Raw genomic sequence first — 25,726 nt, forward strand, 5'->3', positions numbered from 1 at the left:
ATTGTTGTTTTCACAAGCGACAGCGGTGTATGGGACGCTATGGCTAAAGTTCGTGGACAACATGCAATATAGTCACTGCACAGAGTCCTAACCTCGTAAGAGACAGGAGTGGATTTATTTTATTTTATATTTTAGTGGAAATCCCTCAGAAACTATAAGTAAAAACCTGCTTGTTTGCGCGAATCACTTCATGCTTTATCAACCTGGGACAGTACAAGCAGGATTAGCTTCAAAGTTGTTCCTCAAGAGGGATCGAGACCAACTGACCGAGACAAAGCTGCCGATGTAGGTAATATTTATCAACAGTCTGAATTGACGTACATGTACAGTATATATAGGAGGATAACATTAGCATATGATAGCGAAGGGAGCTAAGTCAGTCAGGGGCTAAATAGAACATTCAAAGCCAGTGTTAAACTTACTCTATATTTATATGTTATTTGGCAAATGGGCACTTAGCTGTATGTACTGTACATTATGTGCGTTAATATGTTCAGTTGCGGCAAGCTGTTTGTTTTGCTAATGAACAGGGGCGAACACTGGGGTTAGCTTCGTTTTAAACGTCTCAAATCATTCGTCTTTAGGCTGAAAAATCTGGAGAGGGGGTTCAATCTTCAGCTGGCTGGCAGGAGCTGCCACTGGCAGGTCACGTGACCCGGCACTCCCGCCACTGGCAGGTCACGTGACCCGGCACTCTCGACACTGGCTGGTCACGTGACCCGGCACTCCCGATACTGGTAGGTCACGTGATCCGACACTGGCAGGTCAAGTGACCCGCCACACAGCTAAACAGAGCCAGAAGATGCGCCGATTTTCACGCGTTCCCACAGCTCTTCTGTATAAAATTTTTAATATTTTTTATTTTGCATTTGTTTATATGGATGTCTTCTTGTCCATGAGAAACATGTTGTGTGGAGGTTTTGCGTTTTAAAGCGCTCAAAATACGGTGAGAACAACTGGCAGGTGGCGCTTGTGTCAGCTAAACAGAGCCAGAAGATGCGCAGACTTTCACGCGTTCTCGCAGCTCTTCTGTATAGAAATTATAATATTTTTTATTCTGCGTTTGTTCGTATGGATGTGTTCTTGTGCATGCACAACATTTTGTGTGGAGGTTATTGTGTGCATTTCTAAAACATAATTGAACATACTATAATTTCATTAACTGCAAAGTTAGCCTTATTACAGTAGGCTAAAAAAAGGCTAAAAAGTGTCATTAAAAATTATATTAATTTGTATGATACTAGAATTAGGGCTAAACAGTCCCTAGAAAACATGGGTTTGTAAGAAATATGATAATTTATTTTACTTGCCTGCCATGATTGTGAATTTCAAACCATAGAACATAAACGATCCATTTCTCCGTCCGCCATATAACCGCTAGCTAGGAATAAGCTTTACGTCATCGTTGATTGTGTCACGCCATTGGCTGTCATACTCCAATTACATTGTGCGTGTATGTTTTTGAATAATTGCCTTCCAGAAGCCGATTGTCAGCAAAAAAANGGCCGGGAGAACAATTAACGATTATGAATTAAATTTGATCATAACCGCTAATCTGTTATGCTGAATCGTGCTGATAGAATGCGTGTAGTGACGTCGCCACTCAGGGTTAGTCACTCGGTTGTGATTATTCAATTCAATTTATTTAATAATTTTAACTTAACAATGTTAATGGTTAAGTGGTTAACAGCTGAAGCTGGGGGGTACCAAACGAAAACGTTTTTCAAGTCATAGCTCAGTCTCTTGCGTTACCAAGGCAGCGAGTGACGCGTGACGCGTATTTGCGTTTACATTCTAAAAAGTTCAATTTAGGCCTACATACAGGCTGGCCCAAAGCAGTTGAGCGATTAAGCAAAGCAACGAGAACGGTCCGGCACGATTGTGGAAAAGCACTCTTAAGATTTTATTAATCGTGTTCAATATTTATACACTGGCACCTGCCATTGATAATCAAGGCTGCACTGGAGATGGTTCAGAAACAATGAGAGAAATGCTGAGAAAAAAATAATGAAAAACTAGTTTGGGTTATTATATGGATGTTTTAAAATGATGAAAAATAAGTTTTACAGGAAAATATATTCTTTATTAATTAATTTAAACCGCCAACAGCGGTTGCAATTAGAACAAAGTTTTATCCTTTGTGAAAAAACGTTAGGTTAAAGTAACACAATTTGTTTTGTCACAAAAATAACGCAGTAAATGTGTGTCTGTTTGTGTGTCTGTTTTAACAACCATTTTTAGAGTGCACAGTAAAGAAAACCAACGTATACAAAAAGCAATGGAATTATAAGGTACGGGATGTATAGCCTAATACTTGTTGTACCCTAGCTATTACTTAAAATAAGATATATCCACAACAAGCTTACAATATCCCAAGTTTCTGAATCGAAAGCATGCAGTGTGTTGGTAAAAGGACACAAAGTTTTTTTTAGAACAAAAGAAGCTACTTTAAGCTCACGTAGAGCGAACGGAAAACGCATTTGTTGATTATATTTGGAGAATAGCTGCAATTAATAGGCCTGTGTTGTTTATAGTTTAGTTCAATTTTTTGACAACAAAAAAAACAACAACACAATAGTAGTAATATGTACAGCCATTTACATAAATAAAAATATAAAGCAGATTGTTAAATTTACATTTATTCATTTGGCAGACGCTTTTATCCAAAGTGACATTGCATTCAAGCATTAGTATTCCCTTGCAATCGAACCCACAAACTTTTCCGATGCTAATGCAATGCTCTATCACTGAGCCACAGAAACATTATTTAACAAAAATGTATAACCCAAGTAAAATAGTGAGACACGGCCAATAATTTTAGCAAAAAACAAACATTTTTAACAGACTATTTTAATGCCTATAGCATAATCTTAATGGACCAGATAAAATATTTACATTCACAGCAATAACATATTTTATTATGTCATAAAACTACAGTCCGGTAAAAACGAACACTTAACGCACTTTTTAAATTTCATAGTTTCAAAGAACTGTGTTTTGACCAATGAACTGTTACACTGTAGAAGTCTCAACAATTTTTATCTGACATTTCTTCTTAGCAGGAAGCCTGTAGTGCAAGCATTCATGCATGCAGAATAAATAATTTCTATGCAGGAGAGCTGTGGGAACGTGTGAAAGCCAGTGGTTTTTTAGCTGACAGTGCAACTGCCACCTGCCAGTTGTTCTCACCGTACTTTGAGTGCTTTAAAATGCAAAAATTCCACACAAAATGCTGTGCATGCACAAGAAGACATCCATACGAACAAATGCAGAATAAAAAAATATTTAATTTGTATTTATAAGAGCTGCGAGAACGCGTTAAAGTCTGCATCTTCTGGCTCTGTTTAGCTGAGTGCCGGGCCATGGTACCTGCCAGTGTCGGGTGGTGCCGGGTCACGTGACCTGCCAGTGCGGGAGTGCCGGGTCACGTGACCTGCCAGGGCAGCTCCTGCCAGCCAGCTGAAGATTGAACCCCTACTGGAAATCTGTCACAGCATACTGGTTATGCTCTCACGTTGTTGTGTAATGTTATAACTTGTCAACGACAAGCGCTAAAATCCACGTAATTCCGCTGAGATCTGCAGGTGCGCATTCCGTGGATTTTAGGCGAGCATACACACACACTGAGCGCTGTTTTCTGTGACGGATTTTTTAGTCCACCAGACATGATTTGAGACGTTTAAAACGAAACTACCTGCAGAGGAGTTCAGGAAATATAATTTGCTAAACCATTGATGCAGTACTACACGTGTGTTGTGTTCACTCGCTGGACAGAAGGGGGGTGGGGTTCGCTGTAACTCATTATCAGTTAAAGAGACATGCACCAAAATGGGTTGCTGTGAGCATAGCTGTTTTTTACGAGGCAAAAAGGGTTTTGTTTAAACAGCCATTGAGTGTTTTTAAGCAAAATATTTTCCAGACATTTCATGTAGACCCTAATAAATTATACCAACTTGTTGAAAGTGCTCATTTTATGAGTCCTTTAAAAATATACTCTAAAACCTTAAATTGAACTCTAAAATTTAACAGGCATCTAGTGCAAGGAGGCTAACATTGGGGAAACACTGACCTGTTTCTTGGTCCCAGTCAACCATCTACAGTAGTTGCTGCATTTTGTAATTGTTGAAGACGGTTCATGAGAACAGCAGGAATTCCCAATTACAAAGAATTACAATAATCCAGTCTTGACATAACAAAAGCATGTATAAAGTGAGGCATGTATAAGGGTGAGGCATGACATCACTTGTCAATCAATCTTTTATATGATTTATATTTTATTGTCAATCAAAGCATTATATGTCCTGCAATACTTCACGAAAGACGTACTGTAGTTATGTCATGTTAAGGCAACTCTCAAACCTACCGTGCAACATATATTTGGGTCACTTTGGCATTGCGATCGCTTCAATATACAAAATCTGGTCCTTTATCACGCCAAAACCCCCGTCACTCACGATCCATCACATGATCTCAACTGTAGATTGATTGACAGGTGAGTTCTCCCTATTTCAGACCTGATTTGTTGAACTGAACCAATAAGGGATGTGTTAAGTAATAATGTGTTTATGACTGCACTACAAATTATTTTCGAACGTTTTGAAATAACTTGACTAATCAAAAGCAAAGAAATGGCAAGCTGCTTGGGCTGGTTTTTAATTTCATAAACAGCCCAAATTTGGTCCACCCGCCCAATGCATTTTTCTCTGGTCTAACCTGTTCAACAGAAGCCCAATCTGGCAACACTGGGTGAGAGAGACAGGCACCGAGCTAGAGGAGAGAGAGAGAGAGAGAGAGAGAGAGAGAGAGAGAGAGAGAGAGAGACTGATAACGGTTGGGCGATGGTTTAGGGGCTGGCACATTTCCTTCTACTGGGGGATGGGAATTCTGGGAGTGGCTTCACAGTAACCTCATACCTCATATATTGTACGTCTCAACCGGCATTTAGAAAATTTCAGCCTTTAATCTGATCGCAGTGCACCGAAGGCTTACATCTATTCAGCATCTATCAATTTGACCTCTGTATCCTTCACGGGTAACGACAACGACGTAGAGGTAAGTGAAATCTGACTGTCCACCGGTTGTTAAAGACAGGGTTTTGCTCGTTCAAACTATAAGGCTCGACGCGTAAAACGATCATCACGCATTTTATGTGTCATTAACATCACTTGTACTGTCCTCCTAACAGTATTCCGAGTATCACGCCATTTTGTAGGTCCCAAATTAAAATAACGTTACGTTTTAGACGACAAGGCAATGAATAAAATGTAAGGAATTCGCACGAGAGTCCCTGTTATTCATATGTTGGCATTCATGTCGAGTAGCCTTTTCACATCGCGACCTTCTGTGCATGCGACGTTTTCCAACTGATTCAGAATGCCGGTAACGTTACTTCAAAATTTGAGAGAAAAGGAGATTAAATGAACGAATGAAATGGTGGGCCTACCGGTTTATAGCACATTGATTCTAATCTATTGCCGCCTGCTTGCTGCTTGACGTGCCAGCGCATTATGCACGACATACGAAATGCTCTTTATTTCTGTATAAAAGCCGATTTATTAATGAATTTTAACTAGAGCGTTATAAGGATGCTCATGCTACTTAAATGACACTCATGCTACTTAAATGACACTCAAACAGTAAGATTTATTTACGAGGTTCCGGGTTAGATACTGTTTCCTTTAAATGGAATGATGGTGGAGCGGAGCGCTTCAGCTGTGCATGTGGACTAATTCGAGTGGGGGCGGGGCGAATGTAGGGCTCGTGATGCTGAGAGCTCCTCACAGCTTTGACTTTGAAGATGCTGAATTAAAGATGTTCTTATCTAATATAATATATATTTTTGAACATCTTTGACGTAATAATAATAAACACGCGATCTAGAATACGTTTTGTCAATTTTAAATTTGTCGGTTAATTATACGGCATATTAAGGGATTGTAATAAGCTTATGTCTTTCTTAGCGAGTTCGAATGGTCGTGCCGAGATGTGGGAGTTAAGTAGATGGGCTCATAATATTTCATTTTTACTTCCTTGTCAAGTGAATGGTCATACTGACATACCATAGCTCAAGTACTTGACTAAATCAACCCAGAGAACTTAGTAGGAGAAACATATGGCATGCCCTATTAATAATGGACGTGTTGTGCAGGCAAGCTGCTGCAGTGGTGGCAGTGTCAGGCTTTAGGTGGTTTTGATGTTGCTCCACGTACTGCAATATCTTTTTAAGACCACAGACATATTTGCATTTAATAAACAAACTTGAGGTTTATGATTATGACATATACGCACTTCTCTAAATGTGTTGGTCACAGGTTTGAATCTCAAGGAACTCATGTACTAATTGATGTTTAGCTTGAATGCACTGTACTTTGCTTTGGAAGTGCCAAATGTGTAAATGTAATCTATCAATTTTCCACTAAGTCTAACGTCTTTGGCTAACCTGGTGGTCATAATTGAAATGAAATCATTTTTAGGATGGTTTAGTGTGCTATATAACTTGTACATGTGATCTCAATTGTACCATGATATCAATAGTGATTGATGATTCAGCTGTTGCATGACAGGTCACAGAGACCACGGCTGCCAAGCTCTGTAATGTACAAAGAAGGACCTTCTAAGACAAGTTCTCCATACCACCTGTGTGTTGCATTTCATATCTTTTCTTGTCTTTTTAAAGTCATACAATAGCTTTTGACGTAGGTCATTATTCACTGATCATTTTTCACTTCGTTGTTTTGTTTGTAAGATTTACAGTGATCTCAGGTTTTATGTCATTCATTGTAAAATGCCTCTGGTTGATGGATGCATACTGTAGGACAGGTCATATGCAAACATAACAAGTCCATTCAAATATGCAGGACAGAGGATAGTCACCAGCAAATACTGAGGGCTTTTTGTTTTTTTAAATCACTTTGTTTTTTAAATGATGTGGGCATTTTGTTTTTAATCCAATTCTACTATTCAGATTTTCTTGTCTTTTCTTTACAGAAATAAAGTGACCTATAGAGCTTGCTGTAGGTGTTGACCCTTCTTGTTATCATGCTTACCACACATGACACGTGAGAAAGGAGAGTACATTTTATGCACGAAAGCATACGGGATACATTGCATAGATTTCTTGATTGCATTTGAGGTATAATGTTTGCATCATGGGCAAAAAGGATGTTATTTCTTTAAAAGAAGGTTACATTCTAAACTCCCATAATCTGCTTTAATGAAATTATATAAACAGAAAGATGGGAGGGGAATATACTGTCTGCAATGCAATCATTTGTCCTCTAGATAAAGATAGATTGAGACAGAGAGATAGAAGGAGGAAAGGACAAAGAAGGACAGAGGAATTAAAGGATGGAAGAGAAAATTGGGTTGCTGAAATTAATTTATTGTAACACAATGTCTTATATAAAACATATATAATGCTTGTTTATCAAGCCACCTATTATTATTTTTATGAGCATAATCATATTTTTATTTACATTTGTGTTTGAAGCTCAAATGAATGTTTGAGATTGTGATCTGAAGCAAAGAGATGGGTAAAGGATGAGTGTAAAATTCAAGTCATCATTCAGCTGGACTTGCACCAGTTATTTAAATGTGCCAGAAAGGTGAAAAACAAGCTCAAGTAACCTTGTTTGTAGATTACAATACACTATCATTCTTATCCTTAATTTTCTCGTCCTCATTTTTTACAGATAGCATATTTATTAAATGAAAATAAATAATAATTGAAGACTTCTTATAGAAGTTTTGTACTACACAGTCGATAAAGTGAAGGCTTGTGAATGTACACTGGGGGCAGATGGCAAAACATTTCACCTTATGTTCCTCCCTTCACGTAAGCAGTCTAGAGAGCCCTGTTTGTTTTTATAACAAACCCTCACTCCCCCAAACAAAATAGCCTTCCATTGCTTCACAGGTGTCAAGAGCGTCCGTTCTCAGCCATTGTCTGACTTGTTTAAACTGACTTTCAGGGTTAAAAGGCAACAGATAGCATTCCCTCAGTCCTTCTCCTGTCTGTAATGAGTGAAAACTCAGCTCTATCCAGTGGCCAAGTTTGTGTCTAACAGTATAGTATACAGACAGTGTACAGTAGCATACCAGCTTCCTTAAAGGGGACACAGAGGACATTGAAGAAACCACAAGTCTTCATTAGGATGTAGGAGGTGTAAGACCGTGTCAACACCCATTTTGGGTGTAATAATCCTGAGCAGTCGGTTAACACTATTTTATCCAAAACTATGCACAGTTACAGTACACATATTGCAAGCGTAATCCACCCTGGAGTAACTGGGGTCAGGTTTCCCGTTACAGTGCCCTTGAGCTCATGGATCACCTCTTGTAGTATCTGAACTTGCAACCTTTCAGTATTATCAGCCAAGACCTTCAGTACCTGGCCTGTGAAGTGGCTCCTGTTACAGTATAATTTAGCCATAGACACATCTTCTGTCCATTGGTTCATCTACATCAACTTCCTCACATGGGTCATCATGATCTACACTCAACATTCCTTTCCTGACTTGATTCTTTGTTTCACAGCAAGCAAGCACCCCTTTCTTTGTGTTTATATATATATATATATATATATATGTATATATTCATACTCTCCTTCAACGAACATAAATAATCATGATGTCATCAGTTCATTGTGATGTAATGGTAATAACTCTGCCCAAGGCCACTTGAAAGTCTGTTCCATGGGGAGATGACATAACTGTGATATAACAGCCCGAGAAGACTTTTTGCTTTTATGTAACACAGCATAACGTTTATATAACATTGCACAAACTTTAATTGACACATTAGGTTGTACAGGTAGCGTAATATGTATATTTTTACATATCTTACAACATTTGTTTGACCTCATCAAAGGACAAATTTTCAGCTTCAAAAGACTTAACTAACATAAAAGAATTTATGTTTATATCTTTGAGCACTAAATTAATTTCAAATAAAAAAGGCTTACACATAGAGTCGACCGGACATCCGTTGGCTTAAAACTAGCGTAAGACATTGATTCTGATCAGACATCAGTTCAGTTTAAGTGAACTCAATTCAAATGCAAGGGCGAATGAAAGACAGTCAGTCACATGGAAATTTGGAAATCAAATATTGTAGCAATAGGCAAATGAACCATGAATGAATTGTTTTTGTCACACACTCGCTGCCTAATACATGTTTGCCAAACGCAAACAAGTGTGTAGAGATTTTTCCCATTACAGTAGCGCACCAGTGGAAAAGTACCAGGGCTTTCTATACCAGTATGGGCCCAAGGGGTGCAAACAATGTTTACTCTGTGACTCGTTCAGAGCGTTGCCCCCACTACGCAGCCTTTCAATCCCTGGACACTCACCACCCATGCGTGCTTGCACACATCTGCCTACCCATCCGCTTCACCTTCCCCCTGACGTCTCACGCCATTATTTCCCAAGTCCCTTTAAAAAAAAAGGTTTTATTTTCCACTGGGAACCAGGGCGATGCTGTTCAGTGAGAATTAAAAAAAGGATTAAGGGTTCTGGCAGTAGGAGGTCTGTATGTGTGTTGGCACAGGGGTGAGTGTCTAGCATTTGGGCATGGTTACAAGTTGCCACTATTGATGCCAACCTGCTGGTGTGTTGGCACAGGAAGATAAACACTGCGACATTAAGCACGAAACCTTGCTTTGCCCTGGAAGTTATGTTCTGCCCCCTTGACATAAAATATCACTTCAAAACACTACTTTACAATGTCCCACAACAGTTTTTTTGGCAGTTTTTATCTCGGTACACAGATTATAAAGGGTTGCTCAAGTTATCTCATTGTAAATCTTATTCCGTGACTGACTGTGTCTCCAGCTCCAAGGATGAAGATTGAAAATAGCCTCCCCTGCTCTCAGCTCCCCGAGGCCCCTCCTCAGACCGGCCTGCAGTTTACAGTGGCAACAGAGGAAGACTTTGGTGACATCATGGCCATGAGCAAGGATATTTACGGTGGCCTGGACTATCTGCCCTCCCGCTACCAAGCCTGGCTGCAAGAGAGCAACCGCATCGTCATTTTGGCTCGCAAGCAAGGCAAAGTGGTAAGATGACGTGTTGAAATTATGAAGGTTTTGAAGTGAGTGTTCTATCCCTATTGCAATAATTATAATAATCCAATTTTGTTTTTCAAGTTTTTTGTTTCCAAGCAGCAATAATGTCAAGTCAACAAGTACATTTTGATGCAACAAGTACATCATTTGTTTTTGGAAGTGTTCCTGGTTCCGGTTGATCTAACTAATGCAGCCTAAACCCTCAGAGGATTTATATTATGGAAGTGTAGTGTAGGCAAGAGTAAAAAGATGCGTCTTTAGTGTAGATTTATACTGCTATTTAGATGCTTTTTAGAAACACTCCATCGCTGTAGATTGAACACAGATTCATTGTTTGCTTGTCATGTGACTCCATTTTCCAGATTGCGCTGGAGTCAGCATGTGTTATTGATGATGGGGAGACCATGCTGGTGGAAGGGCTCCGTGTTGCCCCGCAGGAGAGGGGAAAGGGTGTTGCTGGGGTACTTCTGCGGTTTTGCTCTCAGCTGGTGAAATCAAAGTACCCTGACGTTAAAGTCAGCAGATTGACCAGAGATGACCAACTGGGGCCAAAAGACTTCCAGAAGTACAGACTCATCACCAAACAGGTAGGAACCATATAAAAACCTTTTGGTAAAATTTGACATTTAGTCTTGAACAAAAGTGCTAAAGCCGCATTATCTTCATTCTGTTACCCAATTCATATGCAAAGGGAATCCTCCTGGTGCGCTTCCGTGCCGAAGACCTAAAATTGCGCCTGGCTGATCTCGGGCCTTATATCAGTATTGCGGGGCAGGGTCTGCCCCCCACAAACATCCCGGTCCGTCTGGAGCCTGCAAAAGTGCATCAGCTCTTCTTGAGTGATGTTCTAATGCAGGACGTCCTTCCTAATGCCACCATCGTTCAAGATTGGCAGCCCTTCAAGCCTGTTCCGAGCAACATGGCCATCCTGATGAAGAAGGACATTGATTGGATGGTCGACGATGCCATGCGCCCAACCATGGCCAGCCTGTGCACCTTCCCGTTCCCTGTGCCGATTGGTGATGACTGGTACTACCTAAACATCGACATGTTTGGCAAAGACCTAGAGCTGGCCGTACAACAGCTGCTGTGCCACCTGAGGTGCCACACAGGCGCTTTGAAGGGTTACGTTATGTGTCAGGTCTTCCTGGAGCCTGCGCTGTGGAAGCCTATGGCCGATTTCTTTAGGGAGACCCTTAAAGTGGAGCTGGTGAAAGAATACACAGAGCAGTGCGTTGTGGAGTCAGATGTTATTTAGGGAAAGGATAACAGCAATTAGTTTTCATTTCATCAAATTTTTTTAGAACTTTAATATAAGTGTTTTGTTAAGACACTTATCCCATGTTTTTCATTTGGGAATTCATTATTATATATTTTTTAATTAGTCAGTATCTGTGTTTATTAAGCTTAGTTTTCCCCTGTCACTTTGACTGGGGGTGAAAAGTTGTGTGCTTTGAGGAGGAAGAAAAATAAGGGTTGCAGTAAAGTAAAATGGTGCATAGTTGGGGCCCCCATACATGGATTTGCCTAGGGCCCCCAAATCACTAAATCCACCCCTGGACAGCCGGTCTTGTCACAATTTATATTTTTAATATCTAATAAACTAGTTTCTTGCATTTAAACAAGTCTTTTGGAACAAACATTATTATCACAAAGTGTCAATCATCCAGTTGTATTTAGGGAAAATAGTAAATACTACATTGGTAAATAATGCTAGAATTATTCTCTTGGACGTACACTACTGTTCAAAAGTCCTTTCTGTTCACCAAGCCTGCATTGATTGATCCAAAATACAGTAAAATATGCATGTTCTTTTATGTAAGACTGTTTTTAATAAATAGTATATAATTATGCATATTATGATCAAATATATTGTGTATTTTGTATAAATTGTATATTTCGAGACTAACCCCCACCAAAAAATTGTTTATGGGGGGTCCTTGACTCAATTTGAGCACTGTCGCCTCTTAATCTACACAGTTCCACCCACGGCGCTGCCGCCATTGTTGTTTTCACAAGTGACAGCGGTGTACGTGACGCCATGGCTAAAGTTCGTGGACAACATGCAATATAGTCACTGCACAGAGTCCTAATCTCGTAAGAGACAGGAGTGGATTTATTTTATTTTATATTTTAGTGGAAATCCCTCAGAAACTATAAGTAAAAACCTGCTTGTTTGAGCGAATCACTTCATGCTTTATCAACCTGGGACAGTACAAGCAGGATTAGCTTCAAAGTTGTTCCTCAAGAGGGATCGAGACCAACTGACCGACACAAAGCTGCCGATGTAGGTAATATTTATCAACAGTCTGAATTGACGTACATGTACAGTATATATAGAAGGATAACATTAGCATATGATAGCGAAGGGAGCTAAGTCAGTCACGGGCTAAATAGAACATTCAAAGCCAGTGTTAAACTTAATCTATATTTATATGTTATTTGGCAAATGGGCACTTAGCTGTATGTACTGTACATTATGTGCGTTAATATGTTCAGCTGCGGCAAGCTGTTTGTTTTGCTAATGAACAGGGGCGAACACTGGGGTTAGCTTCGTTTTAAACGTCTCAAATCATTCGTCCTTAGGCTGAAAAATCTGTCACAGCATACTGGGTATGCTCTCACGTTGTATGTGTAATGTTATAACTTGTCAACGACAAGCGCTAAAATCCACGTAATTCCGCTGAGATCTGCAGGTGCGCATTCCGTGGATTTTAGGCGAGCATACACACACAACTGAGCGCTGTTTTCTGTGACGGATTTTTTAGTCCCCAGACGATTGATTTGAGACGTTTAAAACGAAACTATCTGCAGAGGAGTTCAGGAAATATAATTTAGCTAAACCATTGCCATGGCAGTACTTCACGTGTGTTGTGTTCACTCGCCGGACAGAAGGGGGGTGGGGTTCGCTGTAACTCATTATCAGTTAAAGAGACATTCACCAAAATGGGTTGCTGTGAGCATAGCTGTTTTTTACGAGGCAAAAAGGGTTTTGTTTAAACAGCCATTGAGTGTTTTTAAGCAAAATATTTTCCAGACATTTCATGTAGACCCTAATAAATTATACCAACTTGTTGAAAGTGCTCATTTTATGAGTCCTTTAAAAATATACTCTAAAACCTTAAATTGAACTCTAAAATTTAACAGGCATCTAGTGCAAGGAGGCTAACATTGGGGAAACACTGACCTGTTTCTTGGTCCCAGTCAACCATCTACAGTAGTTGCTGCATTTTGTAATTGTTGAAGACGGTTCATGAGAACAGCAGGAATTCCCAATTACAAAGAATTACAATAATCCAGTCTTGACATAACAAAAGCATGTATAAAGTGAGGCATGTATAAGGGTGAGGCATGACATCACTTGTCAATCAATCTTTTATATGATTTATATTTTATTGTCAATCAAAGCATTATATGTCCTGCAATACTTCACGAAAGACGTACTGTAGTTATGTCATGTTAAGGCAACTCTCAAACCTACCGTGCAACATATATTTGGGTCACTTTGGCATTGCGATCGCTTCAATATACAAAATCTGGTCCTTTATCACGCCAAAACCCCCGTCACTCACGATCCATCACATGATCTCAACTGTAGATTGATTGACAGGTGAGTTCTCCCTATTTCAGACCTGATTTGTTGAACTGAACCAATAAGGGATGTGTTAAGTAATAATGTGTTTATGACTGCACTACAAATTATTTTCGAACGTTTTGAAATAACTTGACTAATCAAAAGCAAAGAAATGGCAAGCTGCTTGGGCTGGTTTTTAATTTCATAAACAGCCCAAATTTGGTCCACCCGCCCAATGCATTTTTCTCTGGTCTAACCTGTTCAACAGAAGCCCAATCTGGCAACACTGGGTGAGAGAGACAGGCACCGAGCTAGAGGAGAGAGAGAGAGAGAGAGAGAGAGAGAGAGAGAGAGAGAGAGAGAGACTGATAACGGTTGGGCGATGGTTTAGGGGCTGGCATATTTCCTTCTACTGGGGGATGGGAATTCTGGGAGTGGCTTCACAGTAACCTCATACCTCATATATTGTACGTCTCAACCGGCATTTAGAAAATTTCAGCCTTTAATCTGAACGCAGTGCACCGAAGGCTTACATCTATTCAGCATCTATCAATTTGACCTCTGTATCCTTCACGGGTAACGACAACGACGTAGAGGTAAGTGAAATCTGACTGTCCACCGGTTGTTAAAGACAGGGTTTTGCTCGTTCAAACTATAAGGCTCGACGCGTAAAACGATCATCACGCATTTTATGTGTCATTAACATCACTTGTACTGTCCTCCTAACAGTATTCCGAGTATCACGCCATTTTGTAGGTCCCAAATTAAAATAACGTTACGTTTTAGACGACAAGGCAATGAATAAAATGTAAGGAATTCGCACGAGAGTCCCTGTTATTCATATGTTGGCATTCATGTCGAGTAGCCTTTTCACATCGCGACCTTCTGTGCATGCGACGTTTTCCAACTGATTCAGAATGCCGGTAACGTTACTTCAAAATTTGAGAGAAAAGGAGATTAAATGAACGAATGAAATGGTGGGCCTACCGGTTTATAGCACATTGATTCTAATCTATTGCCGCCTGCTTGCTGCTTGACGTGCCAGCGCATTATGCACGACATACGAAATGCTCTTTATTTCTGTATAAAAGCCGATTTATTAATGAATTTTAACTAGAGCGTTATAAGGATGCTCATGCTACTTAAATGACACTCATGCTACTTAAATGACACTCAAACAGTAAGATTTATTTACGAGGTTCCGGGTTAGATACTGTTTCCTTTAAATGGAATGATGGTGGAGCGGAGCGCTTCAGCTGTGCATGTGGACTAATTCGAGTGGGGGCGGGGCGAATGTAGGGCTCGTGATGCTGAGAGCTCCTCACAGCTTTGACTTTGAAGATGCTGAATTAAAGATGTTCTTATCTAATATAATATATATTTTTGAACATCTTTGACGTAATAATAATAAACACGCGATCTAGAATACGTTTTGTCAATTTTAAATTTGTCGGTTAATTATACGGCATATTAAGGGATTGTAATAAGCTTATGTCTTTCTTAGCGAGTTCGAATGGTCGTGCCGAGATGTGGGAGTTAAGTAGATGGGCTCATAATATTTCATTTTTACTTCCTTGTCAAGTGAATGGTCATACTGACATACCATAGCTCAAGTACTTGACTAAATCAACCCAGAGAACTTAGTAGGAGAAACATATGGCATGCCCTATTAATAATGGACGTGTTGTGCAGGCAAGCTGCTGCAGTGGTGGCAGTGTCAGGCTTTAGGTGGTTTTGATGTTGCTCCACGTACTGCAATATCTTTTTAAGACCACAGACATATTTGCATTTAATAAACAAACTTGAGGTTTATGATTATGACATATACGCACTTCTCTAAATGTGTTGGTCACAGGTTTGAATCTCAAGGAACTCATGTACTAATTGATGTTTAGCTTGAATGCACTGTACTTTGCTTTGGAAGTGCCAAATGTGTAAATGTAATCTATCAATTTTCCACTAAGTCTAACGTCTTTGGCTAACCTGGTGGTCATAATTGAAATGAAATCATTTTTAGGATGGTTTAGTGTGCTATATAACTTGTACATGTGATCTCAATTGTACCATGATATCAATAGTGATTGATGATTCAGCTGTTGCATGACAGGTCACAGAGACCACGGCTGCCAAGCTCTGTAATGTACAAAGAAGGACCTTCTAAGACAAGTTCTCCATACCACCTGTGTGTTGCATTTCATATCTTTTCTTGTCTTTTTAAAGTCATACAATAGCTTTTGACGTAGGTCATTATTCACTGATCATTTTTCACTTCGTTGTTTTGTTTGTAAGATTTACAGTGATCTCAGGTTTTATGTCATTCATTGTAAAATGCCTCTGGTTGATGGATGCATACTGTAGGACAGGTCATATGCAAACATAACAAGTCCATTCAAATATGCAGGACAGAGGATAGTCACCAGCAAATACTGAGGGCTTTTTGTTTTTTTAAATCACTTTGTTTTTTAAATGATGTGGGCATTTTGTTTTTAATCCAATTCTACTATTCAGATTTTCTTGTCTTTTCTTTACAGAAATAAAGTGACCTATAGAGCTTGCTGTAGGTGTTGACCCTTCTTGTTATCATGCTTACCACACATGACACGTGAGAAAGGAGAGTACATTTTATGCACGAAAGCATACGGGATACATTGCATAGATTTCTTGATTGCATTTGAGGTATAATGTTTGCATCATGGGCAAAAAGGATGTTATTTCTTTAAAAGAAGGTTACATTCTAAACTCCCATAATCTGCTTTAATGAAATTATATAAACAGAAAGATGGGAGGGGAATATACTGTCTGCAATGCAATCATTTGTCCTCTAGATAAAGATAGATTGAGACAGAGAGATAGAAGGAGGAAAGGACAAAGAAGGACAGAGGAATTAAAGGATGGAAGAGAAAATTGGGTTGCTGAAATTAATTTATTGTAACACAATGTCTTATATAAAACATATATAATGCTTGTTTATCAAGCCACCTATTATTATTTTTATGAGCATAATCATATTTTTATTTACATTTGTGTTTGAAGCTCAAATGAATGTTTGAGATTGTGATCTGAAGCAAAGAGATGGGTAAAGGATGAGTGTAAAATTCAAGTCATCATTCAGCTGGACTTGCACCAGTTATTTAAATGTGCCAGAAAGGTGAAAAACAAGCTCAAGTAACCTTGTTTGTAGATTACAATACACTATCATTCTTATCCTTAATTTTCTCGTCCTCATTTTTTACAGATAGCATATTTATTAAATGAAAATAAAAAATAATTGAAGACTTCTTATAGAAGTTTTGTACTACACAGTCGATAAAGTGAAGGCTTGTGAATGTACACTGGGGGCAGATGGCAAAACATTTCACCTTATGTTCCTCCCTTCACGTAAGCAGTCTAGAGAGCCCTGTTTGTTTTTATAACAAACCCTCACTCCCCCAAACAAAATAGCCTTCCATTGCTTCACAGGTGTCAAGAGCGTCCGTTCTCAGCCATTGTCTGACTTGTTTAAACTGACTTTCAGGGTTAAAAGGCAACAGATAGCATTCCCTCAGTCCTTCTCCTGTCTGTAATGAGTGAAAACTCAGCTCTATCCAGTGGCCAAGTTTGTGGCTAACAGTATAGTATACAGACAGTGTACAGTAGCATACCAGCTTCCTTAAAGGGGACACAGAGGACATTGAAGAAACCACAAGTCTTCATTAGGATGTAGGAGGTGTAAGACCGTGTCAACACCCATTTTGGGTGTAATAATCCTGAGCAGTCGGTTAACACTATTTTATCCAAAACTATGCACAGTTACAGTACACATATTGCAAGCGTAATCCACCCTGGAGTAACTGGGGTCAGGTTTCCCGTTACAGTGCCCTTGAGCTCATGGATCACCTCTTGTAGTATCTGAACTTGCAACCTTTCAGTATTATCAGCCAAGACCTTCAGTACCTGGCCTGTGAAGTGGCTCCTGTTACAGTATAATTTAGCCATAGACACATCTTCTGTCCATTGGTTCATCTACATCAACTTCCTCACATGGGTCATCATGATCTACACTCAACATTCCTTTCCTGACTTGATTCTTTGTTTCACAGCAAGCAAGCACCCCTTTCTTTGTGTTTATATATATATATATATATATATATGTATATATTCATACTCTCCTTCAACGAACATAAATAATCATGATGTCATCAGTTCATTGTGATGTAATGGTAATAACTCTGCCCAAGGCCACTTGAAAGTCTGTTCCATGGGGAGATGACATAACTGTGATATAACAGCCCGAGAAGACTTTTTGCTTTTATGTAACACAGCATAACGTTTATATAACATTGCACAAACTTTAATTGACACATTAGGTTGTACAGGTAGCGTAATATGTATATTTTTACATATCTTACAACATTTGTTTGACCTCATCAAAGGACAAATTTTCAGCTTCAAAAGACTTAACTAACATAAAAGAATTTATGTTTATATCTTTGAGCACTAAATTAATTTCAAATAAAAAAGGCTTACACATAGAGTCGACCGGACATCCGTTGGCTTAAAACTAGCGTAAGACATTGATTCTGATCAGACATCAGTTCAGTTTAAGTGAACTCAATTCAAATGCAAGGGCGAATGAAAGACAGTCAGTCACATGGAAATTTGGAAATCAAATATTGTAGCAATAGGCAAATGAACCATGAATGAATTGTTTTTGTCACACACTCGCTGCCTAATACATGTTTGCCAAACGCAAACAAGTGTGTAGAGATTTTTCCCATTACAGTAGCGCACCAGTGGAAAAGTACCAGGGCTTTCTATACCAGTATGGGCCCAAGGGGTGCAAACAATGTTTACTCTGTGACTCGTTCAGAGCGTTGCCCCCACTACGCAGCCTTTCAATCCCTGGACACTCACCACCCATGCGTGCTTGCACACATCTGCCTACCCATCCGCTTCACCTTCCCCCTGACGTCTCACGCCATTATTTCCCAAGTCCCTTTAAAAAAAAAGGTTTTATTTTCCACTGGGAACCAGGGCGATGCTGTTCAGTGAGAATTAAAAAAAGGATTAAGGGTTCTGGCAGTAGGAGGTCTGTATGTGTGTTGGCACAGGGGTGAGTGTCTAGCATTTGGGCATGGTTACAAGTTGCCACTATTGATGCCAACCTGCTGGTGTGTTGGCACAGGAAGATAAACACTGCGACATTAAGCACGAAACCTTGCTTTGCCCTGGAAGTTATGTTCTGCCCCCTTGACATAAAATATCACTTCAAAACACTACTTTACAATGTCCCACAACAGTTTTTTTGGCAGTTTTTATCTCGGTACACAGATTATAAAGGGTTGCTCAAGTTATCTCATTGTAAATCTTATTCCGTGACTGACTGTGTCTCCAGCTCCAAGGATGAAGATTGAAAATAGCCTCCCCTGCTCTCAGCTCCCCGAGGCCCCTCCTCAGACCGGCCTGCAGTTTACAGTGGCAACAGAGGAAGACTTTGGTGACATCATGGCCATGAGCAAGGATATTTACGGTGGCCTGGACTATCTGCCCTCCCGCTACCAAGCCTGGCTGCAAGAGAGCAACCGCATCGTCATTTTGGCTCGCAAGCAAGGCAAAGTGGTAAGATGACGTGTTGAAATTATGAAGGTTTTGAAGTGAGTGTTCTATCCCTATTGCAATAATTATAATAATCCAATTTTGTTTTTCAAGTTTTTTGTTTCCAAGCAGCAATAATGTCAAGTCAACAAGTACATTTTGATGCAACAAGTACATCATTTGTTTTTGGAAGTGTTCCTGGTTCCGGTTGATCTAACTAATGCAGCCTAAACCCTCAGAGGATTTATATTATGGAAGTGTAGTGTAGGCAAGAGTAAAAAGATGCGTCTTTAGTGTAGATTTATACTGCTATTTAGATGCTTTTTAGAAACACTCCATCGCTGTAGATTGAACACAGATTCATTGTTTGCTTGTCATGTGACTCCATTTTCCAGATTGCGCTGGAGTCAGCATGTGTTATTGATGATGGGGAGACCATGCTGGTGGAAGGGCTCCGTGTTGCCCCGCAGGAGAGGGGAAAGGGTGTTGCTGGGGTACTTCTGCGGTTTTGCTCTCAGCTGGTGAAATCAAAGTACCCTGACGTTAAAGTCAGCAGATTGACCAGAGATGACCAACTGGGGCCAAAAGACTTCCAGAAGTACAGACTCATCACCAAACAGGTAGGAACCATATAAAAACCTTTTGGTAAAATTTGACATTTAGTCTTGAACAAAAGTGCTAAAGCCGCATTATCTTCATTCTGTTACCCAATTCATATGCAAAGGGAATCCTCCTGGTGCGCTTCCGTGCCGAAGACCTAAAATTGCGCCTGGCTGATCTCGGGCCTTATATCAGTATTGCGGGGCAGGGTCTGCCCCCCACAAACATCCCGGTCCGTCTGGAGCCTGCAAAAGTGCATCAGCTCTTCTTGAGTGATGTTCTAATGCAGGACGTCCTTCCTAATGCCACCATCGTTCAAGATTGGCAGCCCTTCAAGCCTGTTCCGAGCAACATGGCCATCCTGATGAAGAAGGACATTGATTGGATGGTCGACGATGCCATGCGCCCAACCATGGCCAGCCTGTGCACCTTCCCGTTCCCTGTGCCGATTGGTGATGACTGGTACTACCTAAACATCGACATGTTTGGCAAAGACCTAGAGCTGGCCGTACAACAGCTGCTGTGCCACCTGAGGTGCCACACAGGCGCTTTGAAGGGTTACGTTATGTGTCAGGTCTTCCTGGAGCCTGCGCTGTGGAAGCCTATGGCCGATTTCTTTAGGGAGACCCTTAAAGTGGAGCTGGTGAAAGAATACACAGAGCAGTGCGTTGTGGAGTCAGATGTTATTTAGGGAAAGGATAACAGCAAAGGGTTAGGAGCCTCAGAAACACCTTCCCTAAAATTAAACACCAAGCTGACAGAAAATACTTTAACATCTCCTTCAAAGACGTAACTGACAAAAAATCTCGAACATCCTTCAAAATAAACCAAACAAGAAGATAATTTAATTTTAATTTGCTCTATTAACGAATTTTGTAGAATTTTGTTTAATTTAACGTAACAATTAATCTAAATAACAAAGTGAAAACAAACAAACACTAAAATAGAGGTTTTTCCATTCGCAGTACTGTAAACACTGACCGGGTACAATCAGGGACATTGTCCTGGGCTCTGTCAGAGAGGGGAGCAATAACATTAAATACAAAACGAGGACCCATATTGTCCCAGTCCCCACCATTTCTGTTAGCATCACTGGCACGAACGCCTATTATGCTAAGATGCAAAGAAAACTGCACAATCTTTAGGGCACTTTATGATCAAAGAATTGGATTTAACTTGAGTGTCTGTTACGTTTTATTAAATGTAGCACTGTAGCTGCTGATATTTAGAGGAATCTATTTTAATTGGAGACTTCATGACTGGCTGCCAGCTATCCAGATCTTTAAATACTTTTAAAGAACTTCTTTGAAATGACTAGATCTCCACAGGGGGAAGTAATCTTTGCTGATAATTTTTCTGATATGCTTCTCAAAATAGCAGAAACTCGTTGTCGTTATTAATATTTCCTCTAAAAGTACTTTGTAGTGCTTTAAACTCAGCATCTAAATATATATGTGTCAGACAATTTAGCTTATGTGTTTAGATTACAGCTTTGTGAAGTACTTGAGTTTATTTGCTAGAAGTTACATTGTGTCGGTGTTTGTACCTAACTGCTGTGCAAAGTGCAATTTGAATTACACACTGGAATATTGCTAGTTGTTCATTCAGTTAGTGACGAAATAATGAAACAAGACATATTTTTTCTTTTATTTATATTTTATTTCTAAATTATAAAATGACTCCTTTGGTTTAAGTGAAAGGATAACATTTAAAAAAGAAACACACGTTTAAACCAAAATGACAGGAAACATAATTAGGAACATATACAGTATATATTTAAACACATTGTAAATGTTATTCTAGAAAATCAGCTACAGTAATAATAGTAATATAAAATTTATTTATTTGAGACCTTAAGAAATGCTTCAGTCTTCATTGTAAATACATCAAAATTCATTATCCTTCAAAACTGGTAGACAAGATCTTGAGAAAATGTTGGTTTCCAGTTTATTTCACAACCAGAGGGAACCTAGCTGTCTTGAGCTCTATTAGAGAGTCAATCATGAAATCAGGAATTTAAAGAATTTAAAAGAAAAAAACAACAAATAGGACAGGGAGAGTGAAGTATATTTCCTGTCTTACAGTTGACACTGACTAGCTACCCAATGAAAAAGAATGGATGATATCACCAGTGCCCAGTGTCACGATACTGAAGATACAGGACACGCATTTCCTTCTACTGGCCCAAATAAGAAAGAAGAGAAACAAGGCGTTTGAAAGTCCTCTAGCCCACCTTTATTTTCTTTTCCCAAACCCAGATCAAGGTTTGCTTTATCCCTGATGTAACAGACACACGGCCCATATGAACAAACGCAACTTAATATATGCACAGAGATATTTCGCTGTTCTCACATAGTCCACGGCAATGTTCAAACAGGTTTGAAAAAGCATAATCTGTGCCCACCAAACCAAGCAGGGTGTAAAAACCCTGATTGTCTTTATTCTTACTAATTATGTATCTGCTTTTGCTTAGTTTTGCTCATGAACTGTCATCATCCACTGATGTAATGGGGATCCCGTCACCTTCCTTTGGACAGCTGCATGTTGGACTTTTGTAACTTATAAATGACCAGCAGGCAGCCTTTTGTCAACCTGACTGATTGAAAGTCAGGACCAAAATAATTGTGGCCCATTCATTTTACAGGCATAACTGCTGAATATGTGTATGTGTACACACACTGTAATTTTAGGTGTATATATAGATATTGTTTTTATTTATTTATTTGGGGGGTTGTTTTATTTGCTGTAAGCAACAGGGGACCTTTGTTCGTTTCATGGCTAAAATCTCGAAATCTTTCATGTCTGCTACAAGTTGTGCTTTTAGAGGAAACGTCAAAATCCAAATATATAATTGACAAAATATATGGTCAGAAAGCACAAGCAAGATCAAATTTTCTGTTTTTCAGCAACTTTCCAAAACCATCAGAATGTTCAGTCAGTGTGTAATGGCCTACAAAGTGGATTACAAATTATTATGGAATAATTTGAGAATAATTCTACAAATTATTCAGCCCTTGATTTTAATTTTTCCCTCTTAAAAGCACACATCATGACATGATAGAATAGAGGCTCAAATGTATGTGGTATGCAGTTTTTGTTGTACATTTAAATGTGTCAGTTCATCTTAGTGCTAGAAGAGCAGTTTTTAAGATGTTAGTCTCTTTTTGTCACTGTTTTTTTTCTCAATATCAATGTGAATTTGGCATTTCAATGATCACTGAAGAATATTTCCCTTTTTCATTTTAAATGTTAAACTCCACCTTGCTTTTAAGCACTTTTAACATCTAATTGCCTTTCTGGGTATTTTGAAGTGTGCAGGAGGTCATAACCCTATAAATTACAGAGGTTTCAATGGCAGGGCCATTAAAGGTTAGAAGCATGTGACCGTCTTACGGTGAAGAGTTGAAAAGGATACGTCGCCCCTTGTTACACTGGCACACATAGCGTGAACTTTAAACCCATTTTCTTAAATTATAAAGTGGCTTTTCACTTTCTTTTTATGGAATGGAAAAATAAGACGGGTTGCAAAGGGAGATGAGAGATGGAGCCAGGGCTATTCTGGGAATAGGTGATGAGGCGAGGACATGTGATCCGGCTCACGTTACCACCATAAAAATAAGTAAACAGTTTGTATTGTAAAGATGAACAATGACAAGATGAATTCCATTCATCTACAATGCCTTATTTGTTGTTGCAAAAAGGGAAATCTCGTTTAACTAGAATCAAGTTCTTGTGTTTTAATACGTTGGAGGATAACAGACCAAATAAGACCGAGCAGGATAGCATAATAGTTTGTCACATTCAGCACTAAAGTAACACAGTGAGTGTTAAGACTTAAGAAAGCTAATATACACAGAGTCTTGTTATCCTGTATGACTGTGTGCCAGCTCAACTTTCAGGGCTTGTCTCCCAAGTAAGGGAAACCGAGTACAGAGGGTATCAACTTGCGTAGAACAAGGGTTCAGCCCCAGACACCCTTTACCTTCCATCTGATCCACTTCGGCTTGACACTATAGAGGGTCACATGGAAAGAGTGAGCAGGTGGGGTTAAAATAAGAATAGCCTGTTCAAGCCCTGTCATACTAATGTATTTTGCCACATTGCTGCTCAGTACCTATTCCTGATTGTGTATTCTGTTTATTTAACTATATTTAATGTATATGTATTTTTTTTTTCAATTTACTGACTTCTTTGTAATGTTTATGAAGGGCTTTTTATGTGTACTAGAATCATTGAAAACTCTTTAATATGGGGGCACCCTTATTCATGTAACTGTAACAACTATTAATTATAACTTAAGAAAGTATCAATTAATGTTTATTAACAACTAAAATATGATGAATTGGACTGTTCTTCACCACGATTTCAGTTCTTATTAGTTTGAGATTAGTCTTTGCGCCCCATATTAAAGTGTTACCAGATTGGCTACATATGATGTGTTTTGTGAAGGAAAATTAAGGGAAAACCACCAGGGAGATTTTCTGTTCCAAATCACTATTTGAACGTTACAAAAGTGAAATCCGAACAGAAAGCCTTATGTGGGTAATATCAGTTCAATTGCTGATTTGCACTTTCAGAGCTTCAACTCTGTGTCTCCTCTTGTTGTTTTCCATAGGAAAATATTCTGTGTCTACACACAGACTTCGCGGCCGTGGCTAAAACGCACAGGTATTTTCACCTGTATGCACTAATGCTATTTAGTACATTTTATCTACAAATGTTCTGCAGTATTTAGAAGTCGAATGCAACTGGATCCCAATGCGTAGTGTATTTAATGCCATAACATTTTAGATCAATTTGGAATTGTCTAGCATTTTAACATTCGTCTAACTATTCTGACATGTTGCACTTTATACTGTAGATATGTAGATTATTTAAAGCACAGTGGGAGATCTTTGTAAAACATTGTGTCAATCATGGTCATTCAGAGGATTGCTATATTTTTTGTAATAGTTCCTATAGGAGTGTCGGCCTATCTGCATAATGTCGAGTTTATAGATATTTTTATTGGTGAGCTCCTTACTTGATATCTAATTGTAATGAAGATTATGTACCACTTAATGACCGTGGTCTGAATAACCCACACTGTACCTGTCTGAAACCACTGGGTGTAAGCTGATGAAATGCAAACCAATGTCAGGAAAGCAGGGACCATGATTTTTGTAGACCTCAAAAAGTTGGTGGTTTGAATGTCCTTGTCATCCATTCTCTTGATGCATCAGTGGCTGTTGAGTTTGTGTCTTCCCATTAGCCCTTAAAAACAAACAAACTGTGTTTCATGTCTTGCATGTTTACACAATTCAAATGTTTGAGAATGATATATAACGAGAAATTGATTTTAATGGTGTATACATCAGAAAACTCTTGGCCAACTGTCAATCAAGAGGGTGAATACATTTTAAATGCTATAAAGGCATTTGGATTATATGAAACTTTTTTTTGTGGGAAATATTTTTTATTACCCAGTACGACTGCTTATTGTCAAGCAGTGATGTGTCAAGTAATGGAAAAGTATTTTATTATTTTGTTACCTGTCTGTTTCTTTTTCATAGATTGTGAGAGATGCTGAACTATTTTAAATACAGTAATTTTTTTAAAAGCCTTATAATCCATGAGAGGTTTTTGAAATGTGCATGCTTGTGTGAGTGGTTGGGCTTTGTAATGAGCATGTGGCTATTTTACATTGAGCACATTGACCACTGACCAATATTTAAAACTAGTCAAATTTGGAAACGATGGTATTGGAAAAACAAATGGTGGAAGTTTAGACAGGGTATGTAAAACAAAATGTTTTCTTTAACACTCGTCATAAACACATGATACATTTTTAGAGACTGTACTTGGTTAACTGTATAAAAAAATATTTCAAAATCTGCAATGATATTTTTTCTCTTTGTGCTTGCAATATATTCGTA

The 25,726-nt window shown here is 39.0% G+C and overlaps 2 protein-coding genes across 2 annotated transcripts; both read left to right on the forward strand.

Annotated features, from left to right (window-relative positions):
* The first annotated feature begins 4,874 nt into the window (after positions 1 to 4,874).
* LOC130557350 (histidine N-acetyltransferase-like) lies at positions 4,875 to 11,331 on the forward strand. Its single transcript, XM_057339045.1, has 4 exons — positions 4,875 to 5,052; positions 9,831 to 10,054; positions 10,426 to 10,650; positions 10,755 to 11,331. Exons 2-4 carry the CDS (start codon positions 9,839 to 9,841, stop codon positions 11,319 to 11,321), a joined length of 1,008 nt encoding a protein of 335 aa, XP_057195028.1. The 5' UTR covers positions 4,875 to 5,052; positions 9,831 to 9,838; the 3' UTR covers positions 11,322 to 11,331.
* A 2,660-nt stretch (positions 11,332 to 13,991) lies between these two features.
* Positions 13,992 to 25,419, forward strand: LOC130554842 (histidine N-acetyltransferase-like). Its single transcript, XM_057334716.1, has 4 exons — positions 13,992 to 14,233; positions 19,012 to 19,235; positions 19,607 to 19,831; positions 19,936 to 25,419. The coding sequence occupies exons 2-4, from the start codon at positions 19,020 to 19,022 to the stop codon at positions 20,500 to 20,502; spliced, it is 1,008 nt and encodes a 335-aa protein (XP_057190699.1). The 5' UTR covers positions 13,992 to 14,233; positions 19,012 to 19,019; the 3' UTR covers positions 20,503 to 25,419.
* Positions 25,420 to 25,726: the final 307 nt, after the last annotated feature.

This window comes from Triplophysa rosa, linkage group LG1 (genome assembly GCF_024868665.1).
Source record: "Triplophysa rosa linkage group LG1, Trosa_1v2, whole genome shotgun sequence".
In the NCBI taxonomy this organism is placed as follows: Eukaryota; Metazoa; Chordata; class Actinopteri; order Cypriniformes; family Nemacheilidae; genus Triplophysa; species Triplophysa rosa.